Source organism: Desmodus rotundus, chromosome 4, assembly GCF_022682495.2.
Source record: "Desmodus rotundus isolate HL8 chromosome 4, HLdesRot8A.1, whole genome shotgun sequence".
Taxonomy (NCBI): Eukaryota; Metazoa; Chordata; class Mammalia; order Chiroptera; family Phyllostomidae; genus Desmodus; species Desmodus rotundus.
In genome coordinates this window covers 56,281,782-56,303,218 of record NC_071390.1, presented here as the reverse complement: position 1 = coordinate 56,303,218, position 21,437 = coordinate 56,281,782, and the positions used below count along the sequence as shown (strand labels likewise).

Below are 21,437 nucleotides of genomic sequence, written 5' to 3'. Positions count from 1 at the left end.
CCAAGCTGAGTCCTCCATCTGGAGTACCTTCCCTTCCATTTGGTTTCATCCATCAGAGATTCCAGCAGCCTCTTCCCTGAGCTAGACCACAGTCCTGCCTCTGCATGCCTTGGCTCTCAGACCTTCCACACAACACCACCCACCTCACAGGCTTAGAATCTTAAAGAGCCCCCTATGAGAGCCCTCTCCTGGGGTAAGTGAGCCAGGGGGAAAAGAACCTTGCCTACATTACATAACTAGGAGGCAGGAAAACCAGATCCAATCTCTGAGCTCCAGACTGCAGAGCCAAGTCCGGTCTCTTCAGGACTCCAAACTCAACTCAAATCTGCTCTCCCTGAGGAAGTCCTCCTGCTGTCTCTGGAGTTTCACATCTGCAAATCCCCCCCTCCGCAAGCCAGTTAGTGTTGGACACATTGGTTCTCCCCTTCACCTTGGAGCTCAGACTTTTTCTCACCTCCATGCCCACCCACTCCCATACCTGACGGAGTCAAACAGGAGCCTTATGCATAGTGGACATGTCTGAAACATTTTATGGAATCAGATCACCAATATACAGTATTGTGCCCAAGACGTGAGCTTCCAGCTGAGAGATACATGCCTTACCAAATGGACAACATGTACTTTGGTGGGAGAAGGAGACAGAGGGGAAGCAGCAAGCCCAATGGGATGTGATTTAGGCCACTCCCCTAGCTTGCTCCTAATGAAGAACCCAGAGAGAGATTCCTTCTCCTCTCTCTCCCTCCATCACCTTCCGCCTAGGGACGTGTTCTGGGAATTAATTAGATAACAGATGAAGTGCCTCCAAAGAAACAGGCTACATAAATCCAAAGTGTTGTTATTAAATTCCAAATTTAGCCCTCAGGATCAGTGAGGCCTGACAGATCTGAGCTAGGAGCAATCCCAGCTGCATGGACAGGATGTCCCTGTAAAACCAGAAGCAAAACATTCAGGCTTTAGGAGTCAAAGGAAACCATAAAAAATGCCCCAGACCTACACTTCACAGAAGGCCCAAGATTTTCTCCAGCAATCCCACAAAGTAAGCAGCAAGACTCTGCTTGTACACCACCAGCAACAGGAGCCTCAATACTCCCCAAAGCAGACCCTGCCTTCTTTCATTAGCTCTGAATTTTTCAAAACTTACTCCTGTCCAACTAAACCATTTTACCAAACTTTCCACACTCTAGGACAAACCTTACCCTTTTCCCACGTAACCCTTAACCAACAACCCCTCTCTATGCTCATTGCCAGCTAAATACATCCAGGCCTTTCAAACAGGCCTCACAAGCCATCACCTGAAGGCAGACCATCATCCCGATGCACTTTTCTGAATGGGCTCCAAAAATAACATAACCTTCAGAAGTGGTTCAACAGGACAGGGCAGAACAAGACCCAGCATTCCTTCATTCCAGGTGCCTACTTCCTATGAAGGCAGCTGGAGGCAACAATTTGTTGTTTTTTTTTTTAACATCCAAATCACACTGTGAAACCATATCATTTACATTTGCATTTCAGACCAGAACCCCTGCCACACATGATTCTGGCTAGTCATGACCCCAAAGAACTCCAGAAAGCATGCCCAAGGTGGTGGAACCCCCTGGGAGCAGAGAACCACAGCAAAGGGACAAGCCCAGACCTTGGAGCCACACTGACTGAAGTTCAAGGCCCAGCTGTGCCTTATGGAATAACCCTCAGCAAATGGCTAAAATCCTGACTTTAAATTTGCATATCTCTCAGCTGAGAACACAAATACTTGTTGCCAGGCCTGACAGGTGTGGCTCAGTTGGTTAGGCATCATTCCACTAAGCAAAAGGACGCCAGTTCAATTCCTAGTCAGGGCACGTGCCTCAGTTGCGGGTTTGGTCCCAGTCAGGATGCAATGAGAGGCAACCCATCAATGTTTCTCTCTCATATGGATGTTTCTTTCCCTCCCTTCCTCCCTCCCTTCCTTTCTCTCTAAAAAAATTAAGTTTAAAAAATATACCTGTTGACAATAAACCTTGCAAAACTTTTGTGAGGACAAAAGAGAATACAAAGTCTGTCCAGAAGTTATCCAGCCACATACTATGAAAAACAGACATATTTACTGAGGAAGATACAAGATAAAAGAAACACTGTACATAGGACAATTATGCCTCAGTCCCCTTCAAAGTAGGCACCTTGGGACCTCACACAATTCTCCCAAGCACCATCAGCTGACTGTCGTATTTTCCTGAATCTCATTGATAATCTAAAATCTCTTCCCTTTCAAAGATGATTTTCGTTTTAGGAAAAGTCAGAAGTCAGCGGGCACCAAACCTGGGCTGTAGTGGGGCTGAATCACCTGGGTGATTTGATGTTTTGCCAAAAAGTTCTGCGAGAAATGTGATGCATGAACAGGCACGTTGTCATGATAAAGCTGTTGATCACCAGTCGCCCATAGCTGTGGCCTTCTGAATCACCCCAATAGTTTCTGCAGAGGAATGTTCAAACTTAACACAAAATGTGATGCAGATTTATTGCTTTACTCATTCGGTCATTTTGAAAGCAATGACCACACAATATATACCCTCACTCAATGGCATCCACCACCCCTACTGACTAGTACAGTGAAGTCGTCATTTTTCACGCATGTACATTCCAGTCCACTCTCCTTGGCTTCTAGATTACATCAATGTCATGCAAACCATTCTTGTTATATTAACAATGGCTGGACTTTTTCCAGACAGATCTCATTATATAATGTGCCTAGCATAAGAATAGTAGGTGCTTAATAAAAGGAAAGTATTATTGTTATAGTCGAAGTCTCATGGGACCCCTGACAGCAATTTCCAAAGACAAAAAACCCTAGAAGTGGCAACATAGTCCACCAGTTTTCCACAAGGGTGCCAATACAATTCAGTGGGGGAGAACAGTCTGTTCAATAGTAGTACTAGGACAAGTGAGTAGTCACATGCGAAAGAATGAAGTCAGATATCTTTCTCACACCGTACATAAATAAACTCAAAATGAATCATAGACTAAAATGTAAGAGCTAAAACTATAAAACTCATAAAATAAAACATAGCTATCTTTGTGACTTTGAGTTAGGCATGGTTTCTTAGATAAAACATCAAAAGCATAAGTAACAAAAGAAAGATAATGTGGAATTTGTCAAAATTTTAAACTTTTGCTTTTTAAAGAACACCAAGAAAAGGAAAAGACAGAATGGGAGAAAACATTTGCAAACCAAATATCTTCCAAGAGACTAATCTCTAAAATACATGAAGAACACTTACAATTCAATAAAAAGACAAATGACCCAATTTTAAAAGAACAAAAGTCTTAAATAGACATTTTTCTAAAGAAGACATAAACGACCAATAAGCATATGAAAAGATGTTCAACACCATTAGTTATTATGATATACAAATCAAAGCCATAATGAGATACCACTTTAAACCCTCTTGGATGGCTAAAATCAAAGTGCAGATAATAACAAGTGTTGACAAGGATGTGGAGAAACTGGAACCCTCATACATTGCCGATGGAAACATAGAATGGTGCCACCTCTGTGGAAAATAGTTTGGCAGTACCTCAAAATGTTAAATATAAGTTATCATTATGACTCAGTAATTCCACTTCTAGGTATATACTCGAGAGAAATGAAAACATGTGTCTACACAAAAACTTGCCCATACATTTTAACAGCAGCAGAATTACTTTGTTGTTGTTGTCTCTAAGGTTTTTGGTTTTTGTTTTTATATTCAATATTATTTTGTATTAGTTTCAGGCATATGGTATAATGGCTACAAAATCATACTTTACAAAGTGTTCCCCCAATATTTCCAGTACCCGCCTGGCACCATGCATAGTTATTACAATATTATTGACTGTATTCCCTGTGCTGTACTTCAATCCCCATGACTATTCTGTAACTACCAATCTGAACTTCTCAATCCCTCCACATTTTTCACCCAGTCCCACAATTCCCCTCCCCTCTGGCAACCATCAGCCTATTCTCTGTCTCTATGAGTCTGTTTCTGTTTTGTTTGTTCATTTATATTGTTCTTTAGATTCCACCTATAAGTGAAATCACATGGTATTTGTCTTTCTCTGACTGGTTTCACTTAGCACAATACCTATCCTCTAGATCCATCCAGGCTGTCACAAATGGTAAGATTTCATTCTTCTTCATGGATAAGTAATAGTCCATTGTGTATATGTACCCCAGCTTTTTTTATCACTCGTCTATTGATGGGCACTTCGGTTGCTTCCATATCTTGACAATTGTAAATAATTCATAGCAGCAGAATTTTTTAAGAAGTTTTATAAGAGTTTATTTGAGCCAAACTGATGACATATGCTTGGGAGCAAGATTTCAAATGCTCCCCAGAATTTTTTTATTAGCCAAAAAGTTTGTCAATTAATGAATAAATAAATATGGTATATCCATATAATGGAATACTATTTGACAATCAAAAAAATGAAGGACTTGAAAGAAGCCAGGCACAAAATCATATACATGGTATTATTCCATTTATATAAAATGTCTGGAAAAAGCTAATCCTTATAGATTTTAAAGCAGATTAATGGTTGTGAAGGGCTGGGAGGAGGGAGAATGAGGAGAAACTGCTAATAGGTAAGAGGTTTCTTTTTTGGAGTGATGAAAATGTTCTTAAATTAGATACTGGTGAGTGTTGCACAATTCTGTGAATATACCAAAAACAATTGAGTTATATATAATAGGGTGAATATTACAGTATGTGAACTATATCTCAATAAAGCTGCATTTTAAAAAGTTATAAAGTACTGATACACTCTACAATATGAATGAAACTTGAAAACTGTGTTAAGTGAAAGAATCCAGTCACAAAAGACTATATATTATGTAATTCCATTTATGCAAAATGGATTTGCCTAGAATAGGCAAATGTATAGGGACAGAAAGTAGATGAGTGGCTGTCCAGTTTAGGGGGTAGAGGTTGGAGGAAATGTGGAGTGACTGCTGAATGGGTTTCTTTTGGCGTGAAAAAATGTTCAGAATTAGGTGGTAGTGATAGTTGCACAACCCTATAAATACACTAAAGCCCACTGCACTGTATACTTTAGAAGGATGAATATTTGAGAATTATATCTTAATAAAGCTATTTTAATAAAGTTTTAAAATGTTTTTAAATATATTTTATTGATTATGCTATTAGAGTTGTCCCATTTTTTTCTCCCCTTTATTCCCCTCTGCTCTGCACCACCCCTCCGACCAGCATTCCCCGACCTTAGTTCATGTCCATGGGTCCTACATATAAGTTCTTTGACTTCTCCATTTCCTATACTATTCTTAGCCTGCCCCTGTCTATTTTGTACTTACTATTTATGTTTCTTATCCCCTGTACCTTTTCCCCCATTCTCTCCCCTCTTTCTCCCTGATAGTATCCCTCCATGTGATCTCCATTTCTGTGATTCTGTACCTGTTCTAGCTATTTGTTTAGTTTGTTTTTGTTTTTGTTTTTAGGTTCAATTGTTGATAGTTGTGAGTTTGTTGTCACTTTACTGTTCATATTTTTGATCTTCTTTTTCTTAGATAAGTCCCTTTAACATTTCCTATAATAAAGGCTTGGTGATGATGAACTCCTTTACCTTATCTGGGAAGCATTTTATCTGCCCTTCCATTCTAAATGACAGCTTTGCTGGATAAAGTAATGTAGGATGTAGGTCCTTGCCTTTCATGATTTGGAATATTTCTTTCCAGCCCCTCCTTGCCTGTAAGGTTTCTTTTGAGAAATCAGCTGACAGTGTTATGGGAACTTGGCTGTGTTGTGGTGCTGTATGTGTGGGAGGGTCCAACAGGGAACAATGCTCTGCTTTCTGCTGGCTTTGAATCACTTCCCCTGCTACCCACAAGCAAATTGGGCCCTTCTGGTGCTGATTCCTGAGTGGGTGGTTTTGTGTACCTTCTAGGACCCTGTAGGTCTCTCCAACAAACTCTCCTGTGAGGCTGGGAGTTTCTCCTGCTGCTGCAACCCCCCACAGATTTTTACAGAGGTTTTGAGGCTTTATTTCCCCACGCTGGAACCCTGGGTTGTGGGGTCTTTATCGGTCCTCAGTTGTTCCTCCTGGTTTATCCACACGCAAATGTGGGACCGCCTGATCCTCCAGCTGCAGCCCCAGCCCATCTGCCAGCCACCACCTCACCTGCCGTGGTCCTCTCCTCCCTGGCACCCCATCTCCACCCCTCCTACTGGTCTGGATGAATGCTGCTTCTTTAACTACTTGGTTGTCAGACTTCCATACAAATCAACTTTCTGGCAGTTCTAGATATTTGTTTTTAAACTTGTCATTATCCTTTTTTTGGTTGTGCAAGGAGGCAAAATGTATCTATCTATGCCTCTATCTTGGCTGCAAGTCTCTAAAGTATGGTGTTTTTTATTTAAGTGGTAACATGGTATAGTCTGGGAGTCACAGGAGAGAAGCAGAAGTCAGCAACATGAGGGATAGCTGCCATGGCCATATAGCAGCCTCCTCTGTCTTCTCAGCAAGTGCTCCCTTTGCCATAGATAAGTGGAAAGTGGTATCCATGAGCTGGCAGGACCAGGAATGGACCCCTCTCCTGGACCAGGCCAGTCAGCATCTCATTCCTGGGAAGTGACAAGGAGGATGCAGGGTCTAATTAATGTTGTTGGGTGCTTGCAATGGGAAATAATGGGAAACCTGGTGTAATGGTCATGGACAGAAGAGCAAAAAGAGCCAGCCTAAAAACGGAATGTGGAGTAGCCTCAAAGAGGGAGAAGGGGGAAGGAGAAAAAGCTGATTTACCCTGGAATACTCTCCAGTCCCAATCTCAGGGAGGCTGCCAGCATTGCCTGTTCATATTTTGGTCATTTGACATCTCCGATAAATTCCCCCTTCTGCTTGAGACTTCTGTTCAAAGGGTCCCTATGAAGTATCCACTTACTTCTTCCTGCCATGGCAAAGACTGGTAGTTGTCCCTCAAAACCATTCTCCTCACCTCTGCCTGGGCTAGAGCTAGCCTATATTTCTCCACCCCTTCCACAACCCCCATGCAGGTAGGTGTGCCAGGAGACTAAGCTGCAGCCAATGCAATAGGAACAGAAGTGACAAGGGTGGACTTCTGGCCAGGCCTTTGTGAAGAATTGGAAGGAAAGCTTCCTGCTGACTATGACTACCCTGCCTTGGACTATTAGAAGAGTTAAAGATAAATTTGTATCGTGTTTATGCCCATCCCATTGTGGAACCTATTTGTCACAGTTTAACCTGCTATAACTAAAACTGGGCAGGAAGGCAGTCTGTCTCACCAACATGATGGAGGGCACAGTTAGCCCCAGGGCCAGGACTGCAGAGGGAGGAAATCTTGAGGTCATGAAAATGCTAACCTTCACTTGTACCACCCTGAGTGAACGCCTCCTTGGATTTCACATCCTAGGCATCGTATTGCCTCATCCCAGCCCTGTTAGCCACCACTGTAGTTGGCAGCCATCTCACAAAATGGAGCCAACACTGTGAGTAGCCCAGCAGAGAGAGAAAATGTCTACAATATTGTGATAACTATGTTTGGGACCAGGTGGGTACTGGAAGTATTGGAGGGATAACTTTGTATACTATATGATTGTCTAACTACTATGCTGCATACCTGAAACTAATGCAAAATAATATTAACCATAGACTGTAAATAAGAATTTAAAAGTTTTTAAAACAGGCAGAGGAACTGAATAAAGTTTTTCAAAGGACATACAGATGGCCAACAGGTATATATATGAAAGGGTGCTCAACATTACTAATCATCACGGAAACTCAAATCAAAACCACAGTGAGCTATCACCTTACACCTGTTAGAATGGCTGTCACCAAAAACACAGGAGATAACAAGCATTGGCCAGGATACGGACAAAGGGGGACACTTGTGCACTGTTGGTAGCAATGTACTGGTGCAACCACTATGGAGTGTAGTATGGAGGTTCTTCCAAAAATGACAAACTACCATGTGAACCAGCAACTCCACTCCTGGGTGCATGTGGAAGGGAAATGAATTCACTAACTCAAAAAGATATCCACACTCCATGTTCACTGCGGCATTATTAACAATAGCCAATCTAAATGCCCACGAAAGGAAACATGTATAAAGAAAATATATTTAAGTACACACACACACACAAATATTATTCAACCATAAGAGGGAAAATCCTGCCACTTATGACATGGATGAACCTTGGAAACAGTATGCTAAGTAAAATAAGTCAGAGAGAAAAACGTAAGAAGTGCATAATCTCACATGTGGAAATCTTAAAAAAAAAAAAAAAAAAACCCTCAGAGAAATAGAGGACAGATTGTGGTTGCCAAAGGCAGTGTTGGGGGGGACAGGAGGGGTGGAAGGTGGGAAAAATGGAAGCAAGGGGTCAAAAGGGACAAACTTACAGTTATAAGGAAGTTCTGGGACTGTAGTGTACAGAATGATAACGATAGTCAGCAATATTGTATTGTACATTTGAAAGTTGTTGAGAGAATAGATCTTAAAAGTTATCACAAGAAAAAAATTTATATCTGTGTGAGGCGACAAATATTAACTAGACTTACAATGGTAATCATTTTACAATATATACAAATATCAAATCACTTATGTACACACCTTACACTAATACTATGTTATATGTCAATTACATCTCAATAAAATCAAAATAAAAACAAAAACACCTAAGGGTAGAACATTTTTTTAAAAAAATTAAATGGCACTGAGTAGCAAATGGTTCACCTGCTGTTTGGAGGGAAGCCAGCTCAAGGTGAAAAGGTTTGAAACCCAGTCCTCTCCCCACCACTGATAAGCTGAGGGACTTGAGGAAAGTCACCTAACCTCTCTGTGCCTCAGTGGTCTCATCCATAAGCAGAAAAAAATGAGTGCTGCCTGCATGCAAAACAGAGGTGCCAGACAAACTGAGAGCTTTCTTTCCTTCTGCGAGGAGGCCTGAAGGAAAGAGGCATCCTGTTTCACATTTCCTCCGCCAAGGAGAGTTGCAACTCAGTGTTTGCCTACAGGTCGGGCAAATTCTCACCAAATTCCCTGAATATCATTGTCAATGGTAGGAGTCAGCAGAGGACTGGACCAGACCCTCTCTTGAATCCCCTCTGGCTCTGTGATGTGCGTATCTACAGCTTTCTGAAAACATAATTCCACAGACTAACTGCCCAGGCAGAGTGGCTCTGCTGGGTGAGCGGTCACTGTGAGGTGCAGGGAGCCTATCCCTGGATTAATGAGGTGAATGCTGAAGCCCCGACACTGTCACAGCCCTTCCCTCTGAAGCAATGTATCTTCGAAAGAAATACACACTGCAGCTGAGAAGAGAACAGGGTGTAAATCTTTCCTTCCTCCAAGCAATGCAGAATAGAAATCTATAGAGGCAAATGCTTGATGTCCAAAGATGTGGACTTTTTTAAGAATCCAATTTGATAGGTTCCACCTTAACGCCTTGCACCAAGTCCCTGCCAAGGCTTACTTAAAGGGATACAGGAGATGGATGTGGCACAGCAGGGCTTACAGCTGCCTTGCAGTCTGAGCTCCTTGAACAGGAGAAGACTGTCTCAACTCACCAGGGCAGGATTTTCTACCTTTCAATTTCTTGCTCTTAGAGTAAGATGGCTGAAAGCCACCTTCATGGCTCCACTCCCTTATCTTAGAGTAGGAAACTGAGGCCCAGAGAAGAAAGGGGACTTGCCTGAGATCATGAAGTATGGTTTGGCAAAGGTAAGGCTTGAAGGCAGGTCTTGTACCCAGCACTCCGGCCCCCTACCCAAACTGTCAAAGAACGTGACAGAGACGCCGCACTGTGGGGAGAACACTGAACCAGAATGGGGCCTCTGGGGTTCTAGCATTCTTCCTCCCAAAGAAAGCGGAGGCCCCTTGGCTGGGGAGCTACAAGAGGAATGCCGTCTGCACAGGATCTGCAGACATTGCAGCAAGGATGGGTAGATATTGCCACGCACACGTGAACAGCAGAAAGCCCTGCAGGTTCAGCTTCCCTACAAGGGCCGAATCCCATGAACAAGATTACCACCCCCATCAGACCTTCTCTGAGAAAAAAAGTGACCTCTCCAGTTGATGTGGCATCAGGCTTTTTTCATGCTTCCACAAGGGTAGCAGCCGTGACAACAAAGCAGGCGGCATCCAAGCCTGTGCCCACAGTGCCCCCTCGTGGGAATCTGCATGGCTCATCAGACCTCTTTACTCCACCAAAGGGAAGGTCAGTGATGGAGCAGTCTTTAGTACTGCCCTTCCTAATCTCCACAGCTGTCCCCTCGGGAAAGTCTTCCCTCTCCATCCCCCTAGTTCAGTGTTGTTCAAACTACAGCCCACATCAGAATCACCTGGTGGACTTAAAACACAGGCTGCTAGGCCCCACCCTGTTTCTGATCAAGTAGTTCTTGGGGTGGTGGGAAGCCTGAGAATTTGCATTTCTATCTAACAAGGTCCCAGTTGCTGATACAGTCTGTTCAGAACCACATTGGGAGAACCACTGCCTTAGCTAATATCTCTGCACCCATCAAGGCTCAATACAAGTTCTAGCTTCTTAGGGAGAAATTCCACGAGTGTCCCCAGACATGTCATAGAATGTCAAAGCTGTGTAATTTTGATCCAGCTTCTTAACCTCTTTGAACATCAATATCTTCATCTATAAAATGGAGATAACAGTACCTCCCTCATAGAGTAGTTATAAAAAGTAAATGAGGTAATTCATCTAACAGGCTTACCATGTACCTGGCAAATAGAAAACTCTTCTGCTGTCATTATTTTATTAGCAGAAGTAATAGTAGTATCACTCTTCGTATGCCAGTTTCTTGAGGACAGAGACCATGTCCTACTCAAAGACACACAATTCTGAGACAGAAAGGACTTCGGAGACTCTTTAGTTCAGTTTCCCTAACGTAGCTACCAGCAGCATCACCTGGAAGTTGTTAAAACTTCAGATGCTTGGGTGCCACTAACTACTAAGTCTGGAAACTGGGACAAGAGGCCTTGGGCATTTGTATTTTGAACACACCCCCACATGCCAGGCTTGGAAACCACTTATCTAGCCCTTATACCTCATCTGGACAGGAAAATGGAGGCCCAGAAAAGGGAAGTCTCTTGCCATTCCATGGCCCAGCTGCTTGGAGGATGGGTGATCAGAAAGGTTTCCAGATTCCAGTCTAGTCCTTTCCTAAACTAAACTGCTTGAATGCCATCTCATCAATCCCTAACACCCTGCACAAATCCTCTCTCCTACATACATGATGAGCAGTCCAACAGCTTAAGTATCTGCCGGGCAGACAAATTCAGCATGTGTCAAGGACACTCAATCCACTGCTGAACATCTAATTTCCTACTGTTTCATTCAACCAAAATATTGCAGAGAAATTCTTAGCCTGGCATACATGGTCCTCCCTGACCTGTTCCCAGAAGTCTCATTTCCCACCAGAACCTCACTCTAACTCCTAACCAGACCAGTCCGTTATTCTGTGGTGGGGGACAGGGGGCAGCTCACTTCCACAAGTCTAACGTACAATAAGTTTGAGTGTGAGAGCGTATGGAAGGACAAATGAAAAGTGTTGAGGTTGGTTCACTCAGACCCCCACTACAGAGCTCTAGAACTCAGGAAGGCCTCCCTGCTTTGTCAGCATAAATGCATCGAGTGTGATACCTCTGTACTCTTCCAACCACCCTGAAGTTTCTTTCTGAAATGGAATTTCTCCTACCAGAAATGCATTGTGCAAAACTGCTGGAAGCCACCAGTCACCGTGGGACCTTCCAGCTCACTGATAACAAAGACAATGCCTGCTTGCCCACTCTGCTTCCACCCTCCCCAATCGGATCCCCTCTTCCCCAACAGAATGACTGGTATCACACCTTACCACAGGTGCCTGCTCTCCCCATATCAAAGAGTGTTCCTCTCACTCTTTCAGGGCCCCAAGTGAGCCCCCTTCCCGTGTCCCCAGACCCAATCATGTATCTTGCCTCAGCTGTTCTCTCAAAAGTCAGCCAATACCCAACCCTCCTCCACTGATCCTCTCGCCTCTGGGTCCCTACAGCGTAATTTAACACAATTACACTTTGTTTCTTCATGGTAAGCAGAAGCCAGGTCATGGGACTCATTAAGTTGCTAAACTCACTCTGAGCTTTAAGGGGAGGGGCTGCTTCTTGATCCAGCTCCCAGAGCAGGAACTAACACACAGCTAAGTAAATGAGGGATTCTTCTGGCCATCTAATAACTTGTTCAATAATTGTCTGTTCCCTGGCAACAGACACCTTGCTGAGAACATAGTACATACACAAATCATGAGTCTTATACATTTTATGTCCTGCAGAAAACAGCTACTCAATATTTGAGTGCATGAATATATGCATAACAAAGACTCAAGCCTTACAAATTGTGTTCCAATGTCAGCCCCATCACTTAGGTTAGTTATTTAACTGTTCTAAGCCCTCTCCAACGTGGGTCCAGTTAAGACCTAACTCTTACGGTTACTGTGCAGAGTAGAGGAGTGTGATGTATTTAAGATGTTGCTTTTAAGGAGAGCCTGAAATAATCAAACTGCCAAGGAAAAGAGCAGAGCATTACTAAAAGTTGCTTCGGCGCGTGAAGCTACAAAACTCAGGAGCATAGTTCTAAGTCAAGCTGTAAAGCACCCCAGTATTTACTGGGCTGTTTAAAGCTGCCCTTTTCAGAACCACCTCTAGCTTCTCTTCTCCCCTCTCCCCAAAGATCCTTGCTACCTCTCAGAGACTCAACCTCCCACTAGTACCAAGTTGTGGTAGTGGATGTGCTCTCCCTGTTAACTGATTAGTAAAGTCAAACTTCCATTTTTATGGAGGCTCTTTCAAAGCCTGTTAACAGAAGCAGTGTGGTATGATTCCTGTCAGGGCCAACAAAGTGTGAATCTCTGAGAACCCAGTTCAATAGCACAACTGTCCACAATTTAGATAACTCCTGCAAGTCCCTGCTCCCTGTCAGTTGCGTAGCACTTCAGTTCCTAAACTGTTCTCAAAGATGCATCATGAACATCAAAATAGCCTTCAGTTGGATCAGCAGAGCAAAATACCCTTGGAAGCCCCAATTTAAAGAGAAGTTAACCTGAGCAGGGGACCAAATGCCTTACCCACACTCAGCTGGAAGGAAAGGAGTACGCAGAAGGGACTGACCACCAAGCAGGTAGATAAGGGTGCAGGCTAGCTGTAAACACCTATCCTGGTGCTCGTGGCCAGACCTCTAAACCTGACTGTCATCATGCAGGAAGGTGGGCCAGCTGTTGCTTCCTCTGGTATTTAAAGAGGCTAAAAATCTAGACCTTCATGTAAAACTTGTTTCAAAATGCTCTGCCTGACCAACAAAGCTTAGAGACGAAGACTGCCAGTTTGTGACTTCCACAACATCCCAGCCCAAGAAGCTCCCCAGAAAAACAGGCCCTGCCAGTTAATCACGATTCCCTTCTCGAGACTAAGGCTACAAACTGCCCTCCCAGAGCACATCTCCTGCGCCTGCCTCTGCGCCTCCCCCACCAGCCCAAAAACACCAACCACACAAACTCTACATCTTGAGACTTTTTCTGTGAAAACTACCCCCCCCCTTCAGTTTTTGTTGTATCACTTCCATTAGGCCTGCTCCTTTGTTACCACCTACTCCGGGGACCACACCCCCCCCTACTTCCAGCTTCACCTCCTGCCCTTTACCCAGCCAGCCCAAATATAACCTCCCAACATGTTCCCAGTCTTGCCCTGCATGCTGCTCACCAGTCCTCAGCTCCCAAACCCTAGCTCAGTCACAGGAAACTCCATCCCTTACTCCAACATTTGCCATTAGGCATGAATGACCCATCCTCCCTGCACTGCTCCTTTAAAAATGCCTCTCCCACCCTGGCTGGTGTAGCTCAGTGGATTGAGTGCAGGCTGCGAACCAAAGGGCTGCCGGTTCGATTCCCAGTTAGGGCACATGCCTGGGTTGCAGGCCAGGTCCTCAGTATGGGGGGCATGAGAGGCAACCACACATTGGTATTTCTCTCCCCCTTTCTCCTTCTCTTCCTCTCTCTCTAAAAATGAATAAATAAAATATTGTTTAAAAAATGCCTCTCCCCTCAAATCCTACTCATCCATTTGGGGAACCCAACAGGCCCCAGGCCCCACAAACCTAGGTATACACTCGCAACACAAGCACAGAGCAACTATACTCCACCCCCCCCCCCCCCGCCCTCCCCCAGGCCCCTCACCTAATTCATACCCTACCCTCCAGTCTAGCTCCATCTCATCAAGGCATCTCCCCATTCCCTCCTGCACACCTGATATGCCTTCTGTCATGATTCCTCCTTTTTTCCTGGGTCCCCTTTGTACCCAACCAAGCAGGTCTTTCAAATCCTGTACTGCTTCCTAAGGTTTTGTCTGGAGCTTTTCGACTGCCATGGTTCCCAATAGCATTTGTAAACTTGACTCCCAAATAGACCCACCAAAAGTACAAACCTATCATACATCAATTTCAGGTAAATAAAATGGCATCCCAAACCAATAAGCCACTGACCCCTTTATCCCCTCACACCTACTTTTTCTATCCTCTCAAAAGGCACCTCAACCCACACAGTAACCCTAAAACAACCCCTCCTCTAATCTCCCAACCCCACACAACTAATGGAAACTCAAAGTTCAGGACCACAACCCTGGTGCCTGAGAATCAGCATCCTGGGGGGAAAAGAAAAGCAGCACTAGGTAACCCCCCACGTTTCATAAAAAGCATACGTGCGTCATCAGATTTAAGAAGCAATTACACACTACACCCAAATTTTCATTACACGAGAGCCTCTTTCAAATCCCAAACATAAACCTACAACACACAAATACCAATTCTGATAGATCCTATGCAGGACAAATGAAAATGTGACCTACTGATTGGGGGGGGGGGGGGGTTTGAGGCCAGTAAATAATGTTTCAGTAACAACATGAGCACTCCAGACTGGCTCTACATGCTCTCATGTTGCCCATACTCTATATCTGACATCTTCGTGTCACAGAATGGAAGGATAAACACCACCCCAACACACCAAGTTCTCAGTGAATGCTAAATGGAACATGTTAACTTGGACAGCAACCTAAGCCTGCTAAAATAGCAGACTAATTACAATCCCAGTACACTTCAAATATATTTCAAAGAACCAGACACATAAAAATTCTTAGTTTATTTATCTTCTCATGAAAAATCTGCATAATCACCACAGATAAAGTCACTGAAGAATCTTTACTCCTTCTGTGAATCAAAGAAAAAAAATTAGTTAGCAACTGAGGAACTGAACTTTAAAAATTAAACTTCAAATTCTTTAACAAACTCCAAAATTAATGACACCCATGCAGAACAAGTATTAGTGACCTAGAATTATGTTAGGTGTGTATCATTGTAACACAATGTAATCATCAACAAATAAAGCATTCAAGTTAGGAATAAAACAAAAAAGTGAGTTAAATATTACTAAATTTTAAAAACAAAACCATGTCACTATTATAGCACTTAATAGGCTACAACTCTTGAGAGCATTTGTAAATCTACTTTCTTAATTAATCTATTTCACATGCTTTACTTTTAAGTTACTGTGTCAGTAAACCAAGTCTAGTGATCTAAATGAAAAGCTTGAATTATACCTGTTGACCAATCTCCAGCTCACTGAATCAGTGGCAGGGAAAGGAAAAGGGAATAAAAACATTCATTAACAGTACTTTTTTAAACTTCAAAGTAACTTGCATTTAAGTGCATGCAATCAGGTACCTTAAAGACAATCATTTTGTTCTTTGCAACTGTATAAAGAACACTCTTTGGACACACTCATTGATTTTATTACTCCCAATCTTGAGAATACCTTGCCTGGTTACTATGGTTCCTACGCAAACAAGGTGGCTGGCATGATGAGTTCCCTATGAAGAGAGGTCAGCATAATGGTAATGGAGACCCAGGGCTGCCCCTGCCCACTTCTGGATGAACTAGGCATACCTAGCCTTGGGCTCCCTGCTCTGCCCAGCAACACTGTGCTGGGCACACTCACACCACTGACAGACTTGGTAATCATCCCAGGCCAAAGTCTAATTTAACCACAATATGAGAGCTCTAAATGATCAATCAAGTCTTTTAAAACTCATCTCAGTTCAATACTTTAAAAGCCACCATTCACAACCAACAAAGGTAGTACAAATTAGTATTAAAAGAGAATTTAGCTAAATTAAAAATTCTTTTAACTGTTCTTCAAACATGAGACTATTTATTACTTAATTTTAAATAACTGTTATTACACCCAAAAGGTAGAAGCAAATTCCAATTCCAACATCTGAACAAAACTGAAATAAAAGGAACACTAATATGCCTGCCTTTGTTTAGCCAAAAGATACATGAGCTCATCTATGCATTCATTTTGCAGTTGGCTTTTCAGAGGAGTGCTAGTGAAATGCACCAGCGCAACTTTAAGTAGGAACAGTGACAGCTCAGGTCTCCTCTCTGTACCCGTCACCACTGAACAGTAACACAAGAGACTCAGGCTGAATGAAGAAAACAATGTGTTAAATATCCTTCAGCTATAGATCAGATGGCATATATTGGCTGAACCTTTTCTGCAAACTCCAGAACTTCTGTAAATAGGTATAAGCCTCACAAACAGGGAGTGGCTCTAAGCAGCAAGCAGTTCCTTGGGCAGTTTGTTACTATTAATTTCATGGCACTGAGAACTCAATGTGATGAGTTCTGGGCAGGCAGAACAGGATTACTGCCCAGCCTGGTAGGGAATCATAAAGCAAGCACACAGGGTCAGTGACCACCAGTTTCAAAACCCTACTATCCCCAACCCAGGCTCAGCCCACATTATATACTTGTGAAAAAGACACATTTATCAACAGGTTTAATGTGAATATATAATCATACTAGAAATTTTTCAATTAAAGACAGACATCAGATGAAAAGCTGGAGATCAGTAAAAACCAATGGAATGGTAGAGGAGAGGGTAAAAAGACAGCTTTGAGTGGATGATCCCAGGACAGTGGCTTTCCCGTATTTCCCAGACCAGTTTATCATCAGAGCTGCCCGAGTGTGGAGAAATCTCCAGCCCAGCCCCCAAGGAAAAGACTGCTCCTAACTGGGTGAGAGGACCCTTCCCAAGCCCTGAGTTAACTAAAGCCATTTCCTGATTAGGTAACCTTCTGGGACACAGCTTCTAAAGCAGAAGTTAAAAGGCCTACTTATCAGGATATCCACCTTCCTCCACTGGGTCACTTTACAATCTAACATGCATTTTTGAGTTTCCAAAATAAGTGTGATTAAAAGTTTTTCTCCTTTGTTCACAATATGCTATTTTAAAACATAGCAGTGGTGTTATAATAAATCATACTATAAAACTGTCGTTCAAAAGCCAACATGCAAAGCATCAAAGCAAACTCAGTGAAGGTGATGCATCCCCACACCGTGCTCAGAATCTCAGTACCTGCCAGACACTTCATTTCTGATGAACAAGAAATCCAAGAAAGTAGAGGGAAAAGGCAAAAAAAAAAAAAAAAATCCACAGAACACTTGATTATTTGTTAATTTAACAACCCAACACTTAATTCAACTGTTTACAATTAGCTAGGCAAAGCTGGTAAAAAGCTGCTTATCATTAAAATCACTTAAGTCTTGGCTAACTGGAGAGGTAAACAATTGAGATTTCAATTGTCTCTCCAGCATGCCAGGAAGACACGGGCCACATTGATTCAACTCTTTCTTAAACAAGTTGCCCATTTTAAAATTAGTTTCAGAAAACTAGATCTGCTCCCACAGCTAAGTCTATGCCAATTCGCAATAAAATGAAAACCCCGATTGGGCTTGCAAGGCACCTACCAAGATGATCAGTGAACCGATGTGGCCCCCATATTGTGCTAATCTGTGAGCTGTAGCAAAGCTACTGTGGAAGAAGCTACTCTACTGAGGTGGTGTTAAGATACTACATTATGTAGCTTCTCAAAATACATTACCTTCTGTGATCCAGAAGAAGTAGAAGGGAAGAAACATTAAGAAAGGTTACTAAAAAAATAAAACCCCTCTTTTCTAGAAAATAAAGACCTGCAATTGACATTTCTGTAATTTTCCTGATGAACCATACCTTTTTGCCTGCACCAACACTGGCCTTTGCAGTCCCCCTGACTTTCTTCATTCTGTTCTTGCGTTCCTTTCTCTGTTTTCTTGAGGTCTTCTTCTTCTCATACAGGCCATGCTGAAGGACAAAGGAAAATATACAGGTGACTTGCAAAACATTACCTACTAATCTGGTAGGGAAACAGACCAGCCTGGAGCTCAATAAATGCAGCTCCCCATATTGAAACTTTTCAAGTACATTTACTACTTGAACAGAAAGGGTCATTAAATTAAGGAACTGTGTATAACAGCACAAGAAACAAATGTTCACTCAACACTCCCTAAATGGTAAGTTCAGGGGACTGAGCTATTATTGGCCATCCTTGAACCTACAGCTCCCAAGGTTACCACATTTTGACTTCTCTCCAATGGTCTCTTCTTAACCAAGGGTCTCACTGCATCTCTAGATTTACTACTCTCAGCTGACACAGGAGCCTTTACCAAGTGCGCTACCCACCCTTCAAAGGCAGATGACTGCTATCATCTACTCATCTTCACTCTGCCCACTTTTGCACTCGCTGTTCCTGCTGCCTATAAGACTGCTTCCTCATCTCTACAAGGATCTCAGCTTCAATGCCACCTCAACGCCTCCCAGACCACCCAATTAAAGATTGCAGTGTCTACCTACCACACCACAGTGATTTCCCTCACAGCTCTCTATAGGAAAATCTAACAGGGAGGAAAAGGGCTAAAGTGACAGATATAAGTAACAATCCATTGGCTAGTTTAGTTTACTGCCTAGAATGTAAGCTCAGAAGCTTGCCCAACCCACTACTGCAGTTTACTGTATTTACTCTAGTGCTTGGCATTCAAGAAATTATCAAAAAATCTTTGTCATTCCTGGCTACCTATGGGAGTTCAGTCCAAAAAACATTTGGTAACAATATCTCACTTTATTTGGTGCCAACCTACCTTTCCAAATTCATCCCTACTTCCAGTTCGTATCTCCTGCAATACTACGTTTTATCTGCCCTTCTAGACCCAGCTCAAAAGCTGCAGACCCCACCTCTTCCATTCCTGTATCAAAGAACCTTTTCTCTTAATCCCTTAAGAGTTCTTTAGGTCCCTCCCCAAGAGGCCATTAAAAAGCCTCTTCAGTAGCTCTTGAACAAAATAAGGATACCTACTCTTGCGAGTCTGTGTTTGGGTTCATTTTTCTTTGCATAATCCAAGGAATCATAAATCATGCCAAAGCCAGTTGTCTTGCCACCACCAAAATGGGTTCTGAATCCAAACACAAAGATGACATCTGGTGTAGTCTTATACATTTTGGCTAGTTTTTCCCGAATTTCTGTCTTGGGTACTGTTGCCTTGCCAGGGTGAAGGACATCAATGACCTAAAAGGAAATATCAAGTTTGGTATTTATTAATATGAACCACATCTTTAAAAGTGAAGAGCAATTGCCTGGGCCAGTGTGCCTCGGTTGGAGCCTTGTCCAGTAGACCCAAAAATCGTGGGTTTGATTCTAGATCAGGGCACATACCCAGGGTGTGCGCTGAACCCCACTGGGGCCTGTGTGAGAAAGCAGCCAATCCCATCAATTTTTCCCTTTCTCCCTCCCTCTAAAAAAAAAAAAAAAAAGGCAATGAAAACACACACACAGAGTGAAGAACAAGTAAGCAAACTTGATGTGCCCCTTCTTTACCATTTGTTTCCGCTGAAGTAGTCTGTTCGTCATGAACTTCCTGGTCCGGATAGTCACTGTGTCGTTCTGAAAACGTAACATACTAGTTAATGAAACTACTCAACCTTTTCTTGGTTTTGCTGTGATTTCCCAAGTCCTAGAACTGCAGTGTCCAAATCACTAGCCACTAACCACATGTGGATAACTAATAAAAATTAAGTAGTATTTAAAATGGAATTCCTCAGGCGCAGGAACCACATTTCAAATGTTGAAGAGCCATATAGACTAGTAGCAGGAAAGCTTCAATACAAAGAAAAAAGGCACGAATTCCCATCTCCTCCTAACTCACTTACAGTGCCTAACTCACAGGGCACACCTCACACACACAAACTAAGTACCAAGAAAATGCAGTCAACAGCTTTGTGTGGATCTATTTACATTGCTTCACTTTGTAATGGGAATCACACTGGAGCATGGTATGGCAACCTCAGCACTATCGGTATTTTGGTCCAGAGACTTGTCGGAAGCCTTTTAAGATGCTTAATTGCAACCTTGGCCTCTAATCACTAGATGCCAGTAGCAACCCCACTTTCCAGTTGCAACCAAGTGTTTCCAGACTTTCATTGTCCCCCTTGGAGCAAAAAATCACCCCCAGTTAAGAACAGCCTCTCTGGAGTAATACAAGCCTGTATAGAGTCACAATACCGTGTTTATAGCATCCTGCACTAATCTGACAGAAACACTGCACTTACCTGCATGTAAACTACCCTTCCTGAATGACCAACTCTACAGCCCATAAAACTAGACTCCCTTCTGAATGGCCCAACGGCTCTTTCCCACAATAACTATCAAGAGACGTCGTTATTTACCAAGTTCACACTAAAAGAAAACTTCGCCAAAAAGATGAAGTCTTCACAAGCCAAGGACTGATTGCTAGATTTCAATTTGTTTGAAAAAGCACACCAAATAGTTTGTCCACTTCAACAGTACGTAATTACAAATGTAAAGAGTCAGAAAAAATGGCCCGCAATTGAAGAGGACTGAAAAACGTGCTGAAACGTTCGAATGACCGGCCTCGGTAGTCACAACTTAAGAATGACCGATTTTTCTTTTCTAGGGCATCAGTTTCTCCAAGGTATAAAAAAAGGATCCAATCAGCTGACAATATTCTGGCTCACACATGGCAACGGCTGCATTGGCCGGAACTCGCCCGGGGTCTGCCGGCACCCTCTTCACTTCCAGGGTTGCCATCATCAGCAAACTGTCTTTCCCAAATTGCCTATCCCACCCCACCCCATCCTCTAAGTTCTACGAAGCCAACAAACTGAGCAGCCGTTTCCTCTCTCCGGGGGCTCTCAATTCTGATGCCCGGCAAGTCGCATCCACAGCGCAGCTTGGAGAGCCCACCCGGGGGCGCCGCGGGCCCTGGGCAACCGGCCTCCGTCAGACGCGACCAGGGAACAGCAACCAGGTTTCAGGCGGCAGCAGAGCAGACGGGGAAAACAGGGGACCAAAGATGGCTCAGATATGCAGCGGATGACTGCACAGGGCAGGGAGACTCACCATGATGGCTGCAGATCTTCAGGCAGCAAAGGAGGAAAAGAGAGTCAGCTACCTCTGGCCAATCATATCAACGCATTCGGAAGGCCCCCAAGTAGTGCCGGCGTGGGGCGTAGCCAGACCGGAGGCAGAC

The 21,437-nt window shown here is 43.2% G+C and overlaps 1 protein-coding gene across 4 annotated transcripts; it reads right to left on the bottom strand.

Annotated features, from left to right (window-relative positions):
* Nucleotides 1-15,137: 15,137 nt before the first annotated feature.
* On the bottom strand, nucleotides 15,138-21,437 carry RPS24 (ribosomal protein S24). 4 transcript variants are annotated; one of them, XM_024561366.3, is made up of 7 exons: nucleotides 21,308-21,437; nucleotides 19,766-19,831; nucleotides 19,247-19,456; nucleotides 18,088-18,198; nucleotides 17,434-17,451; nucleotides 15,614-15,635; nucleotides 15,138-15,224 (listed from the first exon to the last, which is right to left on the bottom strand). In XM_024561366.3, the coding sequence occupies exons 1-5, from the start codon at nucleotides 21,308-21,310 to the stop codon at nucleotides 17,446-17,448; spliced, it is 396 nt and encodes a 131-aa protein (XP_024417134.1). In that variant the 5' UTR covers nucleotides 21,311-21,437; the 3' UTR covers nucleotides 15,138-15,224; nucleotides 15,614-15,635; nucleotides 17,434-17,445. The 4 variants fall into 4 exon arrangements, with proteins under 4 accessions (XP_024417134.1, XP_024417135.1, XP_024417131.1 ...); XM_024561367.3 differs by lacking the exon at nucleotides 17,434-17,451; XM_024561363.3 differs by lacking the exons at nucleotides 15,614-15,635; nucleotides 17,434-17,451.

Excerpts from the sequence above, each read along its gene's own strand:
- RPS24 (XM_071221239.1), bottom strand. Across the intron at positions 19,457-19,765 it reads TACTTCAGCGGAAACAAATG|GTCATTGATGTCCTTCACCC; the intron begins GTAAAGAAGGGG and ends ATTTCCTTTTAG. Across the intron at positions 18,199-19,246 it reads CCAAACACAGACTCGCAAGA|CATGGCCTGTATGAGAAGAA; the intron begins GTAGGTATCCTT and ends TTTGTCCTTCAG.